Raw genomic sequence first — 14,055 nt, 5'->3', positions numbered from 1 at the left:
GTTCTCTCTACTTTTTCTTGCCATTGAAAATTCATCTGGTCGGCTCCTGTTCGACTCTGACTGCTGACATCCTGGACTGCAGCTGGGCTGCTGCCAACAATCCCTTCGATTTTGGAGCTGGGCCTGTTTTTTAGTGCTTGACGTGTAAAATAGTAAAATTTGTAACTACTCGGACAGCTGCTGTCGAAGCTAACATGATGGATTAATTGGATCCACTGCAGTTTGCCTACCATGGGATTGGGGAAGATGATGCCATCATCTTCTTCCTGCAACAAGCTCTGACTCAGCTCTAGAAACCTGGAAGCACTGCGAGGATCATGTTTGATTTCTCCATTGCGTTCAACACCATCCAGGCAGGACTCCTAAACGACAAGCTGGAGCTGTAAGGAGTGGACCAGCACATGTCCCAGTGGATTTTGAAATACCTCACTGGTATGTGAGGGCACAGGGCTGTGTCTCAGATAGGTTGATTTGCACTACAGGGATCAGTGCTGGCACCGTTCCTCTTCGCCCTTTACACTGCAGACTTCTCCATCAATTCTCCATGCTGCCACCTCCAGAAGTTATCTGACCTTTCTGCCATAGTTTGCCTCATCTCAGGTGGAGACGACTTCATGCAAGGAAAGCCAAGGACCTAGTGGTGGACTTTGGCAGAAGAAAGTTAACCCCACTGACACCGGTGAACATCCAGGGAACGCACATTGAGACAGTGGACTCTTATAAGTACCTGGGTATTTAACCGAACAGCAAACTAGACTGGAATGCCAACACTGAGGCTCTCTACAAGAAAGGTCAGAGCAGACTCTTCCTGCTGAGGAGACTGAGGTCTTTTTGAGTGCAGGGTACGCTCTTAAAGACCTGCTATGACTCTGTTATGGCATCAGTCATCTTTGGAGCTGTCTGTTGGGAGCAGAGGTTTATCTGTAGCTGAGAGAAAGCGGCTGGATAAGCTAATAAGGAAGGCTAGCTCCATGATTGGATGCCCGCTAGATTCAGTGCAGAAGGTGGGAAGGAAAAGGATTCTAACTGAATTAACATCTTTGTTGGATAATGTTCAAAACCCCCATGCATGAAGCTGTCCCTGAACTGGAATGCTACTTCAGTGACAGACTCCTGCACCCTAAATGCAACAGGGAGCATTATCACAGATCCTTCCTCCCAGCATCTGTAAGACTTTACAATAAACTTTCTCTTCACCCTCTCCTTCTAATCGGCATGTTGTCTTTTAAAAGGTTTGGTTGCTCTGACTATATACCTCCACAGTTGGCCTAGTGGCAGAGTTGTCATTTAATAACGGGGTATTGGGGGTGTTCTCTCTGTACTGGCGAGTGAGGAGTAGACAGCAGAGGAACAAAGCAGAGACGTACTTAAATAGTAAAATAGTAAAGATGAAAGAACTGTGGACCAAACATTTCCACACCTTCTGGCATTAACCAAATGAAAAATGTAGTCGCAATTGGCAAGTGTTAATTTCGGACCTTGGGATTGATCCTTAAACTCAACAACAAACTATGAAGGGGGACAGAGCAAATGTGGAGAATGTTTTGATCTAGAAGAAATGCCTAATTATATTTGAACACCTAATGTAACCTTGACCAAAAAAAAGGAAATTTAAATATAGTAAAAGATGGTATTGGCAGCATAGTGATGTGTTTCTCATCAGCTGAAACAGCTTGATGGCATGAGTGATGGAACTACATAATAGGGGACTAAATCACCATCTATATCGCAACAGAATGCTATACTGATTTGCTCAGGTGGCGATACGATGTTGGCTAATATCTGTCTGTCACAAGTCTATTCATATCTGTGATCAATATAATGCAACAGCATCTGCTCATCTAACAAATACTTATTAAATTCATAACAAGCCACAAAAACTTAAATATGACTATTCTTAAACTATCAGGCATTTAATTAAAACATAGCTATCTTATGATAAATAAAAATAAAAATGATAACAGTTGGCCTGTTCACTATAGTTGTGTGCCTTGTGAATTTCAAAGTAAAGCATATTTGAAAGATTCTGAGGATTCTTTTTTCTCTCTTTTTTTTTAAGTCAATGCAATAGAGTTGATTTAATTGTAAAAAAAATTTCACCAACATATTAATGTATTGTTGCACCCCCACTAAATACAAAATTTCCTAGAAAAAAATCTGTTAGAGGCTGCATAAATCCAGAGACATAGGTTTGCCTGCAGCAAGAAAACCACCCAACACCTACAGTCAGAGGCTCAGAGCCACTATCAAAGTATTTAATGTGTTGTATTGGCTGGTAGTTGAGTTATTTTTCCCCACCTACGTTGGCATTCTCCCATTCTATTTCCTGTGAGGTAACACATTAAACCACACTCTAGCTGTGCTGAATTATTTTCAACTTGTTGCTAAATCTGCCTTTGTAGGCCAAAAATGACCCTTTCATGAAAGTCATCCCTTTATCTCTTTTAAACTTTTTTGTAACTTTTAAATAAATATCTGTTCTAATCCATGAAGTTAATTTTCATCAGCTCAACTTGTCTGGTTATTAGGTTTAATATTCTATCCATACTTCTGACTGCACTCTGATGGCTGATTCCTGAAAGTCTCCCTGATGTTCTAATTACACTTGATTAGATAGAACCACTTCATAAGATCCAGAAATATCTTTGCAACCCCATCAGCCATTTAAATCTGATGAGCTGACTCTCACCTTTCAAAACATGTCAGCCACCTGCCTAGCGTGCCATTGAAAAGGTTTACCGATGTAAGAGGATGAAAAGGTGTAATTATATAGTTTTTCCAGTTTGTATCTAATAATTTTTTGTTTTCTCATTCGCATAGTTCCATTGGCTGACGGATATCTGCAAACTATCCTCACTGTTATTTGAAGGTTATTGAAACTTTGCTGAAACAAGACTGTTGAGAACGTGAGTGAGCTGCAGTCATTTTTATTCTAATGTGACCTTCAGTTAACTTCCTTAACCACTTCATCACACGATGCTGTCAAGGGGCCACGATGATTCACTACTGTTCGCTGAGGCGGTGAGGGGCTGCTTCCTCAGCGGCACATGAGGACTTTGATGGAGCAGACTCGAGGTGAAACGGGGGAAAGAAGAAAGAGAGGTGTGATAAAAGGCAGAAAATTGAGGACAAAAAGGGGTTATTGTTTAAACGCTGTTGATTAAAAGAGGCAAAAGCGCTAAGCTGGGACATCAGAGAGAAGACAATGTGTTGAGATTAAGGAAAGAAGGGACAAAGAGGACAGGAACACCATGGGATTGCTTTGTGTCAGATATAATAAAAGGCTGAGTAAAGCTGTCAGGAAGGAGGAGAGGCCTAAGGAGTTGTTTTCCATATTGAGTAGACTCACTAAGCTCTGAAATATTGAGAAGATACCCTATTTACAAGCTCTTACAGAGAAGAAATCTGAAAAAAACTCATGCAAGCATTGATATAAATATTCCAAAGACAAGATTTTGTTGTACTTTTGTTTCAAGGATGTCAAGATGATTGACAGATCTGGACGCTGAGGGTAAAAAAAAAAAAATGTATATAAAAACAGAAATCTTTTTTCATTTAGTTCAAAGTCGATGCACTGTGTAACAGACATACAATCAATCCTTAGACCACCTCACTTCTTAATGTGCTGCGTTCAATCCGAGCACGTAAGCATCAAAAAGGCAAAGCCTCAACCTGGACACATTTGCCAAGTTAAGGCTCTGCTCAACAGCTGATCTGTTTTTTTCCCCTTGCAATCAAGATTGGCTTGGCTTTATAAACTGTTTCGCCACAGTTCAGTTGGTAAAGATTCATAATGATCAGTTATAATGATTGGAGAACTATCTTTCCTGTACATATAAAAAAAATCCATTCTCTATAAATATTTATGCTGACGCTCTTCAGAATCAGATATTACAGCTTGCATGTAGTCCCAGATCAGCTTCTCTGATTGGTTGGTGCTTCACATCCGGCAGCAAAAGTTTAGATCTTCCAACTCTCTAAGAAACTTGTGGAAAGCTTCAAACTGCACAGTGCAAAATTCCCCTTAAGGCGCATCCTCTTTAGACTTTCCATGTAAACCAAATGCCATTTAAGCTCAAACCCATTTGGTCAGAACACAGAATCAACCTTTCACTGGATCCCATTGACAGTAATAGGGATTGTCAGTAAACTCTTTTATTCCTGTCATGGGAAACCTTTGGCCACTGCATTAAACTTTTATAAAATTTGGTTAGTTGTTTTCTTATTAAATGATGTATTTTAAGGCTTATTGGGTACCAGAGCCAATGTAGGTTGCACTTTGTGCTCTGTTGCAATATTGCTTGGAAATAAACTGTCTAGGTTCCCCCGTAATTTCCTCCATAGACAAACAATCCATCCATTCTTCCTCCTCTTTATGTTTTGCGAGGTAAAGTGTATCAGAGGCTCAATAGAGGAAAACATAGTAGCTCCCGTTTCTACTTCTGAATAATCCACAGGTTAAGACTCGCCCTAAAAATAAGCCATCCAGATAACCTAATCAGACCAAACTCCTGAATTTCCAATAGCAGCTCTAATCTGAACTCCTCTAGATAACTGAGCACCTCATATTTTCTCTAAAGCCGTTCCACCTCATGCATAAAGGTTTGTCTATACTACTTTTTATAAATCAATCAATTTTATAAGTCAAATTCCATATAATTAAAATGGGTCTTATTCCAGCAAAATGATTCTGATCATCTAAATATTTCTGCTGAAAACAATCGTTGACATAACTTGCTGTGTTATCCTTCAACTCTGCAAATATTCAGCTATGTTTTATAATTTCAAATAACTTGATTTGAATACTATAAAGGTTGAAAAGATAGAAAGCAAAAATGTGTGAATGAAAAAGGACAATATCAGATAAGTTCAACTCAAATATAACAAGTTTTTTTGTCTTTAACTCTAGTGACTGACCTTTAAAAAGGTTGTGAGTTGGTACTTTTTCCCCATAGAACTAATCCAGTAGCCTTGTATTGCATTTCTTTAGATTTTTCAGTGAGTTTGATGCATTGTCTGCAGTCACCAACAATTCAGTTCATTCAATGTATTTTTGTAACTTAAGTACTCAAACGCAGAAAGTACATTGTTAAACTTGTACATTGTTACTTTCCAATAAGATGTGGATGTCTAACCTGTTTTGGACATGCAGTGAAGTAAAACACAATTCCCTGAATCTTCCATTTGCAGAAGCCTTTGCTGCTGATTACCCACTTAGAGAGGATTACCGTCATTTTGAAGCCCATTTTAGTGCACTTAGCCCCCCTCCAGAGGAGCAGCTGTGTTACAGCAGGTCAAGCTTTACTGTGTTTGGAGTTGAATTAGTAAATGAATTACAGGATATCCATAATAAGGTGAACAAGCCATTATGGATTATTGGTTCTGTTTGCTACAGAAACAAATTTGATGTGATCTGCTGAAGATTGGCAAAATACATGCGAAATAAACCCTTTTCTAAGTTAATTTGGTCTGAAAAAAAAAAACACTAAGCAATTTCCAGCAGCTACGTGGGCATGCTGCTTCCAGGAAAGAAAAAGCACAACTCCCATAAAAAAATACAACTGTCCACCACAGAAGTTACAACAGAAGATTTTATTAACCAGTGATATATCTGATATATCTTTAATATATTTAAGATTTTATTCATGGTAGAGAATTTAGGGATTTATTTCTTTTCAACCTCTTTACCTTTCAATTGGTCCAAAGCAGTGTTCATCAAGCCTTATGGTAACAGTTTGTGAAACATGGCATCCAGGGGAGCAAAGAAAGATGACCAATCTTTCATGACAAGGTGGAGAGAATCCTGGGGTTTTGTGCAGCAGATGGCTAGAGCTAAATAAGATCTTTGTCTCTAGAGTGCCGTTTGCCAGACCTCTGGTGTTAAAAAGGTTTTCTGAGACAAAACACCAAGGATGAGGCAGAGAAGATTGTGTCCAGATATGAGAGGCAGGCAAGAAACATAGTTCCATGAAGAACTAGAAGATGTTACTTCAAGGCTGGACTAATGTAATTGTTTACTATCAGGAAGTCCAAAAACTGTGGTTAAAAGCCTTCAGCTGATTTCGAGAGAGATTTCTAAAAAAAAAATAGAATGGGAAGCAGATCTTTTAGTTATCAGGCTCCTCTCCTGTGAAACCAACTACCAGTTTTAGTCCGTGAGGCAGACACCCTGTCTACTCTTAGGCCCCGTCCACACAAAGTCAAAACGAACACAAAACGCTGATATTTTCCAGACAATTGTCATAAAGACGGAGACGTAAAATAAATGTGATCGTCCACACGAATGCATGAAAACGCTGCAAAATGTATGCCAGGCCTGTAAGTGGCGCTGTGGTGCCAAAGCAAAAATAAGCAACGAAATGTTGGGCATGTGCACTAATATTTATACATGGTTGCCCTGCGGGTCCATTTTCGTGGTTCAGTCAAATTCAGGTGCTGAACTATGTCGTCGATATTGCTCTGTTCTTCCTGGAGATATTCCAGAAGAAGAAGATTCTGTTGTAAGCCCGACAGCAGGGTGAGTAGTAGGGGTGTAAATCACATCCATCATGGCGATTCGATTCAGTATCGATTTCCTGACCCAACGATTCGATTATTTTCGATACTTAAGAATACACCACGATTCGATTCGATTCGATTCGATTAATCGATTAATCGGTTAAATTTTTTTTAATTATTATTATTATTTTTTTTACATCTTACAGGCTAAACAAAGTTTCAAGTTTGAAATAAATCAATGAAAGCTGTAATATCGTTATGCAGTTTCTTTAGAAACAACAGCAAATAACAGAAGTAGAAAAGTTGCATCAAAAAATACTGTAAAAATACTGCACAATATCAGTGTAATGAGTTCGATGCAATACCTCGGCTCCAAAGAAACTGTCCAACATATTTTTTTAGAATTTAATAAATATACTCAGGAAAGAGAGATGTTGTGTAGAGAGTTATACAGGAATAAAAGTAAACTAGATATAAGGGAATTGTTTCAAAGGTCATCTGGGGATGTAGTTTTTGGTAGTATTTTTAATTTTCTAAGAAGAACGGGTATTTTAGGGAGAATATAATAGTTTGTCTGGTCCATACTCCATTCTGGAAGGTGGCGGTAATGCACCTATAAGTTGTTTGCCAACCGCCATTAAAAAAAAGAAGAAGAAGGCTCCAGAGTGTTGACGTCACCGCCCCTTGAGACGCTCCGCTGCACCTCTCCCAGATTGTAGCTGACCTCAAACAGTGCACCAGACAGGAGGCCGGCTAGTTTTGTTTTTATGACCGAAATTGCGGAAAACAACTCGTGAATTTGGACCCGCTAGAAGAGCGAGGTGCGCGAGAACGCTGGGAGCCTTTTTCCAGCTGAATCTCCGCTCTTTTTTCCCTCCGTCGTCGGACTAAACTCGCCCCCACTTCCTCGCCGCCTCGGCCGTATCTAGACCCACAGCGTGTAGCTCAGACCACGCTTCAATATTGAGCATAATTTAAAAATGTCTGTGTGAAGCTTGCTGCAACACACTGCTGTAAGAGTATAACCAGGAAGCGCGGTAGGAGGGCAAAATAAGTTTAGCGGCACCGCAGGGAGGGAGGAGAGTTACGCCCAGGAGCAAATGGATAAAAATAGACCGGAGGGAAAAAAAAAAAACATTAATCGATTATCTTGCGGACGTGTCGATGCATCGGATCGTCGGCTTTTGGATCGATGCATCGATACAAAACGATTATTATTTACACCCCTAGTGAGTAGCATGAGCAGCAACCATTTAACACAGTACGGCGCCATTGTTGTTGTGATACTGTGTCGAGCATGCGTGTTAAGAGGCGACGCTATGACGCATGCGTGTAAAAAAAAAAATGCGGTTAGAGCTTAAAGATGGAAACACAAAAACAGCGTTTCAGAATCTTCCCACTCTGAAGGCTGAATAAAAAAAAGATTGTTTACAGACCCCCGAAACGCCGGCTTCGTGTGGATGAGAGGCTGGTTTGGTGAAAAATTTGTGCGTTTAGGCCAGGGTTCGGCTTTGTGTGGACGGGGCCTTAACCCTGTCTAGGCTTAAAACTTTCCTTTTTGATGAAGCTTATAGTTAGAGTGGCTCAGGTTATCCTGAGCTATCTCTATAGTTATGTTGTTATAGGCATAGACTGCTGGAGGACATAGCAACCCCTTTTTCATCATTCTATCTCTATTCTCCCACTCTGCAGTATTTCTTTAGTTAAATCTCTAATGTTATGCGCTTTCTGTTTTTTCTAATCATAGTAGCTTCATCTGGTCTGTTCCTGCTGTTGCTGTCATCAACACCTTTGTTTATATGTGTTATAGCTTGGCCTGTTTTTCAGTGTAGTTCTGTTTCTTTGACTGACTGGCTGGATGTGCTCTGTTCCTCCTGTGGCATGGGAGCTGGTTCAGAGCTCGTCTGCCTGGCTGTGTGTGCCCTGGAAGGAGCTGGTTTACAGTTCTTCTGTCTCCTTGAACCCCAGGCCGCCTCAGCAGGTGGCCGCTCTGAAGCCATGGCTGCTAAATGTGCTAATGAAACGGTGAACACATGCACGTATCGACTGATACTGGTACGAGATAATATCAGCCAAAATAATCATCCGTCTTTCTCTATGGCTGACCCCTGTTCTAAATTGAGAAAGGACAATGAAAGCTACAGATACCTGCCCGTGGTTCCACAGTTCGATTGCCATTCGGATCCATGAAGACAAATCTTCCACCGGTGAAGTCTGAACCGTAGTTGGACAGGTACAGGAGAGATGTGTAGTCAAAAGAGCCATATGTCTCCTAGAAGACAGAGAGAAAAGCATAAAAGTGAAAACTAATGCACCTAACAGGGTAGTCCAGATTTATAGCACCCCTTTACTCTCGGTGAAAGAGGAATCTTCGCCAGGCACCAAATGCTTACAGCAGGGGACGTGGTATTTATTGACAGCTGATACATCTTTGAGCAAAGGTGATAAATGTGTGTGATGTGAGGGCTAGTGTGAACTGCCCATTGCTTTAACCAGATGTGATGATTCTGCTATGATGATTTCACATGTATAAAGAACTTGGCTAGTTTCAGGGTGTTTCAACGTATTAAAGAAAGTTGGAATGAGATAATGCAGCAATATTGGGTCAGAGTACAGAAGGAAAAAAAAATTTACTTTTAAAGGTGAAAATTATCTAATGTTGTAATATCATCTGCTATGCTTCTGAAAACACTGAGATTTACTACGACAAAAAAACAACAACAAAAAACAGAACATGACTGGCCAGATCTTGATCTAGAGGGGAATAGTTTTTATGCCAATATAAAAAGCATATTTGGCAAAACTTGTGCAGCACTGGGTCAATATATGGTGTTAGAATGTCCTTAGTAGGTTGCAGCATAAGAACTCCCAATAATAAGTAGATTAGTAGTTGGCATTGAAGACAGACAGCTGTTATAGTGCCTTGGGAAAGTACATGGCCCCTTTGAACTTTTCATCTTTGGCCACATTTCAGGTATAAAGGTATAAAGTTTTTATGTTTTGTGAAGAATCAGCAACTGGGACACAATTATAAGATGGAATTAAATTTATTGGACATTTTTAAGTTTTTTTAACAAATGAAAAACTGGGTGTGCAAAATTATTCAGACCCCTTGAGTTAATACTTTGTAGCACCACCTTTCACTGTGATTACAGCTGCAAGTCTCTTGAGGTATGTCTCTTATCAGTAGCATGTCTTTTTGCCCATTCTTCCTGCACAACAGCTGGAGCTCAACGAGTTCGGATGGAGCAGTTTTCAGTTCTTTCCACAGATTCTCTATTGGATTCAGGTCTTGACTTTTACTTTCTAAAACTTGGATATGCCTATATGTGAACCTTTCCATTGAAGATTCTCTCTTTTTTTTTTTTTTTGAGTTTTGGGGCACTACCTCCCTACGCTCCATCCATCTTCCCATAAATTTTAACCATCTCTCCTATCCCTGCTGAAGAAGAGCAGGCCCAAACCATGATGCTGCCACCACCATGTTTGACAGTATGGATAGCGTGTTCAGGGTGGTCAGCTGTGCTGCTTTTACACAAAACATAATTTAGTACTGGTTTCATTTGATCAGAGCACCTTCTTCCACGTTGGCTGTGTCTCCCATGTGGCTTGTAGCAAACTTTAAACAATACTTTTTATGGATATCTTTAAGAAATGCCTTTCTTCCATAAAGGGCAGATTTTTTTTGTAGTATGCAACTGGTTGTTATTGTATGGAGAGAGCCTCCCACCTCAGCTGTAGATCTCAGCAGTTCATCCATAATTCTTCCATTTCAATATTAGGTTGCACAGTGTTTCCTTGAGATGTTTAAAGCCTTGGAACTATTTTGTATCCAATCCTAACCTGCCTGGTGTGTTCCTTGTTCTTTACGATGCTCTTTGAGCTTTAAACAGACTCTGAGACGATCACAGAGCAGGTACATTTATACAGAGACTTGATTACACACAGGTGGACTCATTAATCAACTTCAGTCATTTAGGTCAACATTGGATCATTCAGAGATCCTCCCTGAACGTCTGGAGAGTTTGCTGCACTGAAAATAAAGGGGCCAATTCATTTATTCACATTCACCCATGTGCTGGGATATTTTTGCAGTCTCAAACTGTATCCTGCTGATCAATACAGTTTGGCAATGTGTGGAAACGCTTCAAGATGCCCCATTAACCCGTCACTAGGAGTGGGACTTTAACCCAGAACCTCTGGATTCAAGGCGCAATGCCCTAACCACTAGGCCACCACATCTTCAGTTTTTTATCTGTTAAAAAAGTGTAAAATATCCAATAAACTTTGCTACCCTTCACGATTGTGTCCCAATTGTTGATTCTTCACAAAAAATTACAATTTTAGGTCTTTATGTCTGAGGCCTGAAATGTGGAAAAAGGTTGAAAAGTTAATGGGAGGCGAATATTTCTGCACAGCACTGCAGGTGTTATAATTAACTTATAATGACACAGCATTTAGTCACAAAATAAATGGTGTGAACAAAGACATGCTGCCTTGCACCAATACTGGAAATTGATTTTCTTTTTAATCATTTATTTCCTTCTTCTTACATATGTCCAAAAATCTTTAGAGAGATTGAAGAATTAGATCATTGAGTTCCTACTTGCTCTTATTGTTTGTATAAAAGCCAAAATAAAAGCTCTCATTAACAGAAAGGAAGCTGTAGTTTATGCAGAAACATGCTTTTCAGTCAGGTAAACACTTTCAATACTCTATGAAGGTTAAAGCGGAGCTCCCAATTCAAGACTTAATGCATTGGAGTGCTGCTTTACTTACCTAATTTGAATTGGTTTCATTATTTCCTTAAACTCTAAGAAACCAAACTGCTGTTCCTTTTAGGAACAAACAATAAAAGCAGTGAATCAAGATACTAAAATTGGTTTAATAGATTTTAAAGGTTCATGAAATTCTTAGGTCTTTCATAAATGCTACATGCTATTTTGTTTGTGCTGGGCTTTTAATGGAAACAAGCAGTTTGTATTGTTTTGTGGGCTAAGTAACAGAAACTGTTCAAACTACTATATTGAATTTAGGCCTCATCACAGATCAACCTCTCTATGGCCATGTATGGAGAGCTGATTAAATGTCAGTTTCTTGTTAAAATATGCAAATTTTTCCTGTTTAATGAATCCCCAAGGTTTTGTAAAGAAGGGTAATTGGGAGTTGGTTTAAGCAAAGTATGTCGAAAATGTGTTCGTCATTTATCTATTAAAAGTTGCTGACATAGTGGCCATGAATAGGTGGCTAAATTAATGCAGTCCAGCTCAGCAAAATATCACAGGCTATAGGAGGTTCTTTCATGACATGATGAAGATTTTCACTGCTTATGCAAATGAGAGTTCATATAGAGGGCTTCAACTAAATATCCTGTAAGGTCTCCAGGCCACTGAATTATTGAAGGATTCTAGTTTTGCTTTATTAAGTCTTTCAGTCCTTCTAAAATTAAATGTTTTGTTAATCAAAACATCATCTTCCTCAGTCAGTCGCTCATCTTGAGGCCTATTCTATGGTCTATGTTTTATAAGGTCATTGAGGTCTAGTAAAGATATGAAACAAATCTGCAGTTTTCCCTTTGTACCCAAGTCCTTTCCTAAATCTGAACTTAAGTTTTCTTCACATCAAACTTTAACTCTGTTCCTAATGGATTTACTGCTGTTTTAAATGTGGTCCAGTTTATTTATATAGCCTATTTCATATGACAATCCTTGAATGACATATTCAATCTGCATGGGAGGAAGAAGGTTCTGGAACTTAATCCTGCCCTACAGGGTCTCTCTTGCATGTTCTCTCTAAGGATGTGTGGGTTTTCTCAGCAGGGATGTTGCTGTTGCTCACCACATCACGTGCACAAGGGTCTGTAGTGAGTTCTGTTCAATTTACGATTATTGTCACAGTGGATTAAAATTTGTTCCATCTGATTAATTGGTAACTTCATTAGAAGGACTTTCTCCGTGTTGTAAATTCTACAGCTGCAGCCCACACATAAGCGAAGGCCTACTGGTTTATTATCACCTTAACAGCGCACATATAACCACCAGCTTAAAGGCTCTGCTAACAGCACAAAGTCTGTCAGCAGTAGGGCTGGGTACCGAACATCGGTTCTTTTATGGTACCGACCGAAATGCTTTGGTTCTACAGAGTATCGAAACATGCCTCGTCTTTCGGTACCAAGTTTCGGTGATTGGCTGTAACACTTAACCTGATTGCGTCATCCAGGAAAAATACACAGGTGGTCCTGCCTACAGCCAGGGTTCATGTGTATCTGTTGTGAACTGGTTGCAGCGTCATGGAACCACTTTAAAATGCCCCCCAGGTCAAAAGTGTGGCTTCACATTATTAAGACTGATGCCAATAGTGCGCAATGCATTACATCGTGCACGGAAACAATTTAAGAGCAGAAAGTTGCTTGGTGTTTGACTGCAAGAAGAGCGGACCGCAGCCGGCGCGACCATCCTTCTCTCAGCAGCCCGTGGGCAGAGCAAAGCCAGAGCGGAGTGAATCATGCTGCTTTCAAACTGGACGCAGCAGGAGCAGCAAAATCACGTCTGCTGCTTCCTTTTTGCTGCTTGTACCAGCTTCTGACGCACGGCTGAAGCAGCTTTGCTGCTCTGGCTGCACGGTCGAAAAGTGGCTCAGACGCGCGTTGGGCGGAGCTACTCTATCCTTTCTCTGCCTTGCAGCTATATTTGCTGTGATCAGTGGGAATAAAGTAGTTTTATTATGTTTTTAAGTGGGAAAATCCACCTGAAAACTTAATCAGTGCAGTCAGTTCATCCTGCCTTCCAATAAATATTTCTGTCGGAGCCGCTCAGACCCCCACATACCAGCGGTGCGCTGTCAATAGGATCCCATTCAACGGGCTTGTTTGTCAGACATGGTAATTTTTCTAAAGGAAAACTGCTAAGTAAAAAGGTCCTCAATGTAACAGTGAATATTAGACACTGAATTTTTTTTTTTTATGTAAGAGAAAAAATGTAAATGGAAAAATCAGAGCTTAAAATAAAACTCAAGATTTGTACTTTTTTATGTTGCGTAATTTTCTTTTTCTTTGAACTGATATTATAAAACTGGTATCGAAAAAAGTATTGTTCAGGAACCGGTATCGAAATGAAGGTATCGGTATTGGTACCGGAACCGAAAATTTTTGAACAATACCCAGCCCTAGTCAGCAGTGAATGCTGGGTAAAAACAGAATGCCACATTACAGTCACCCTCAGCTTAAAGAAGGTTGTGGGAATCCAAAGAGCATTTACAAGAAATGAAACTCAGTTAATAACTAGTAAATTACTAACATAAGTCCTGGGAAACGGTGTGCAAATGTAAGACTACTATGTACACACCACTATGTACACCCAGATCTAGAACCAACCATAAAGAATAGAATAGAACTCAACTTTATTGTCATTACATTGTCACTAGTACAAAGCAACAAAACTCATGCTGTTTCTCAATCTGTGTACTTGTGCGTTCTCACGTAGTCGTGAAACGTCATCAGCCTCAGCCCTAGTGCTGTTCCAATTCACAAGAACAGGAGACAGAGAACGGACAAAGTCC

General features: G+C 39.9%; 1 protein-coding gene across 2 annotated transcripts in view; it reads right to left on the bottom strand.

Moving 5' to 3' along the window:
• uts2r2 (urotensin-2 receptor 2) overlaps positions 1-14,055 on the bottom strand; it is a 55,040-nt gene that overhangs the window by 19,430 nt on the left and 21,555 nt on the right. For both annotated transcript variants that reach the window (XM_038299328.1, XM_038299329.1), the window contains one exon: positions 8,647-8,770. In XM_038299328.1, the coding sequence (XP_038155256.1) occupies positions 8,647-8,770 (124 nt within the window). The remainder of the gene's footprint in view (positions 1-8,646; positions 8,771-14,055) is intronic.

Source organism: Cyprinodon tularosa, unplaced genomic scaffold (assembly GCF_016077235.1).
Source record: "Cyprinodon tularosa strain WSP-4 unplaced genomic scaffold, ASM1607723v1 ctg424, whole genome shotgun sequence".
NCBI lineage: Eukaryota > Metazoa > Chordata > Actinopteri > Cyprinodontiformes > Cyprinodontidae > Cyprinodon > Cyprinodon tularosa.
The sequence above is the reverse complement of the archived record's forward strand: the minus strand, read 5'-3'. Positions and strand labels throughout refer to the sequence as shown.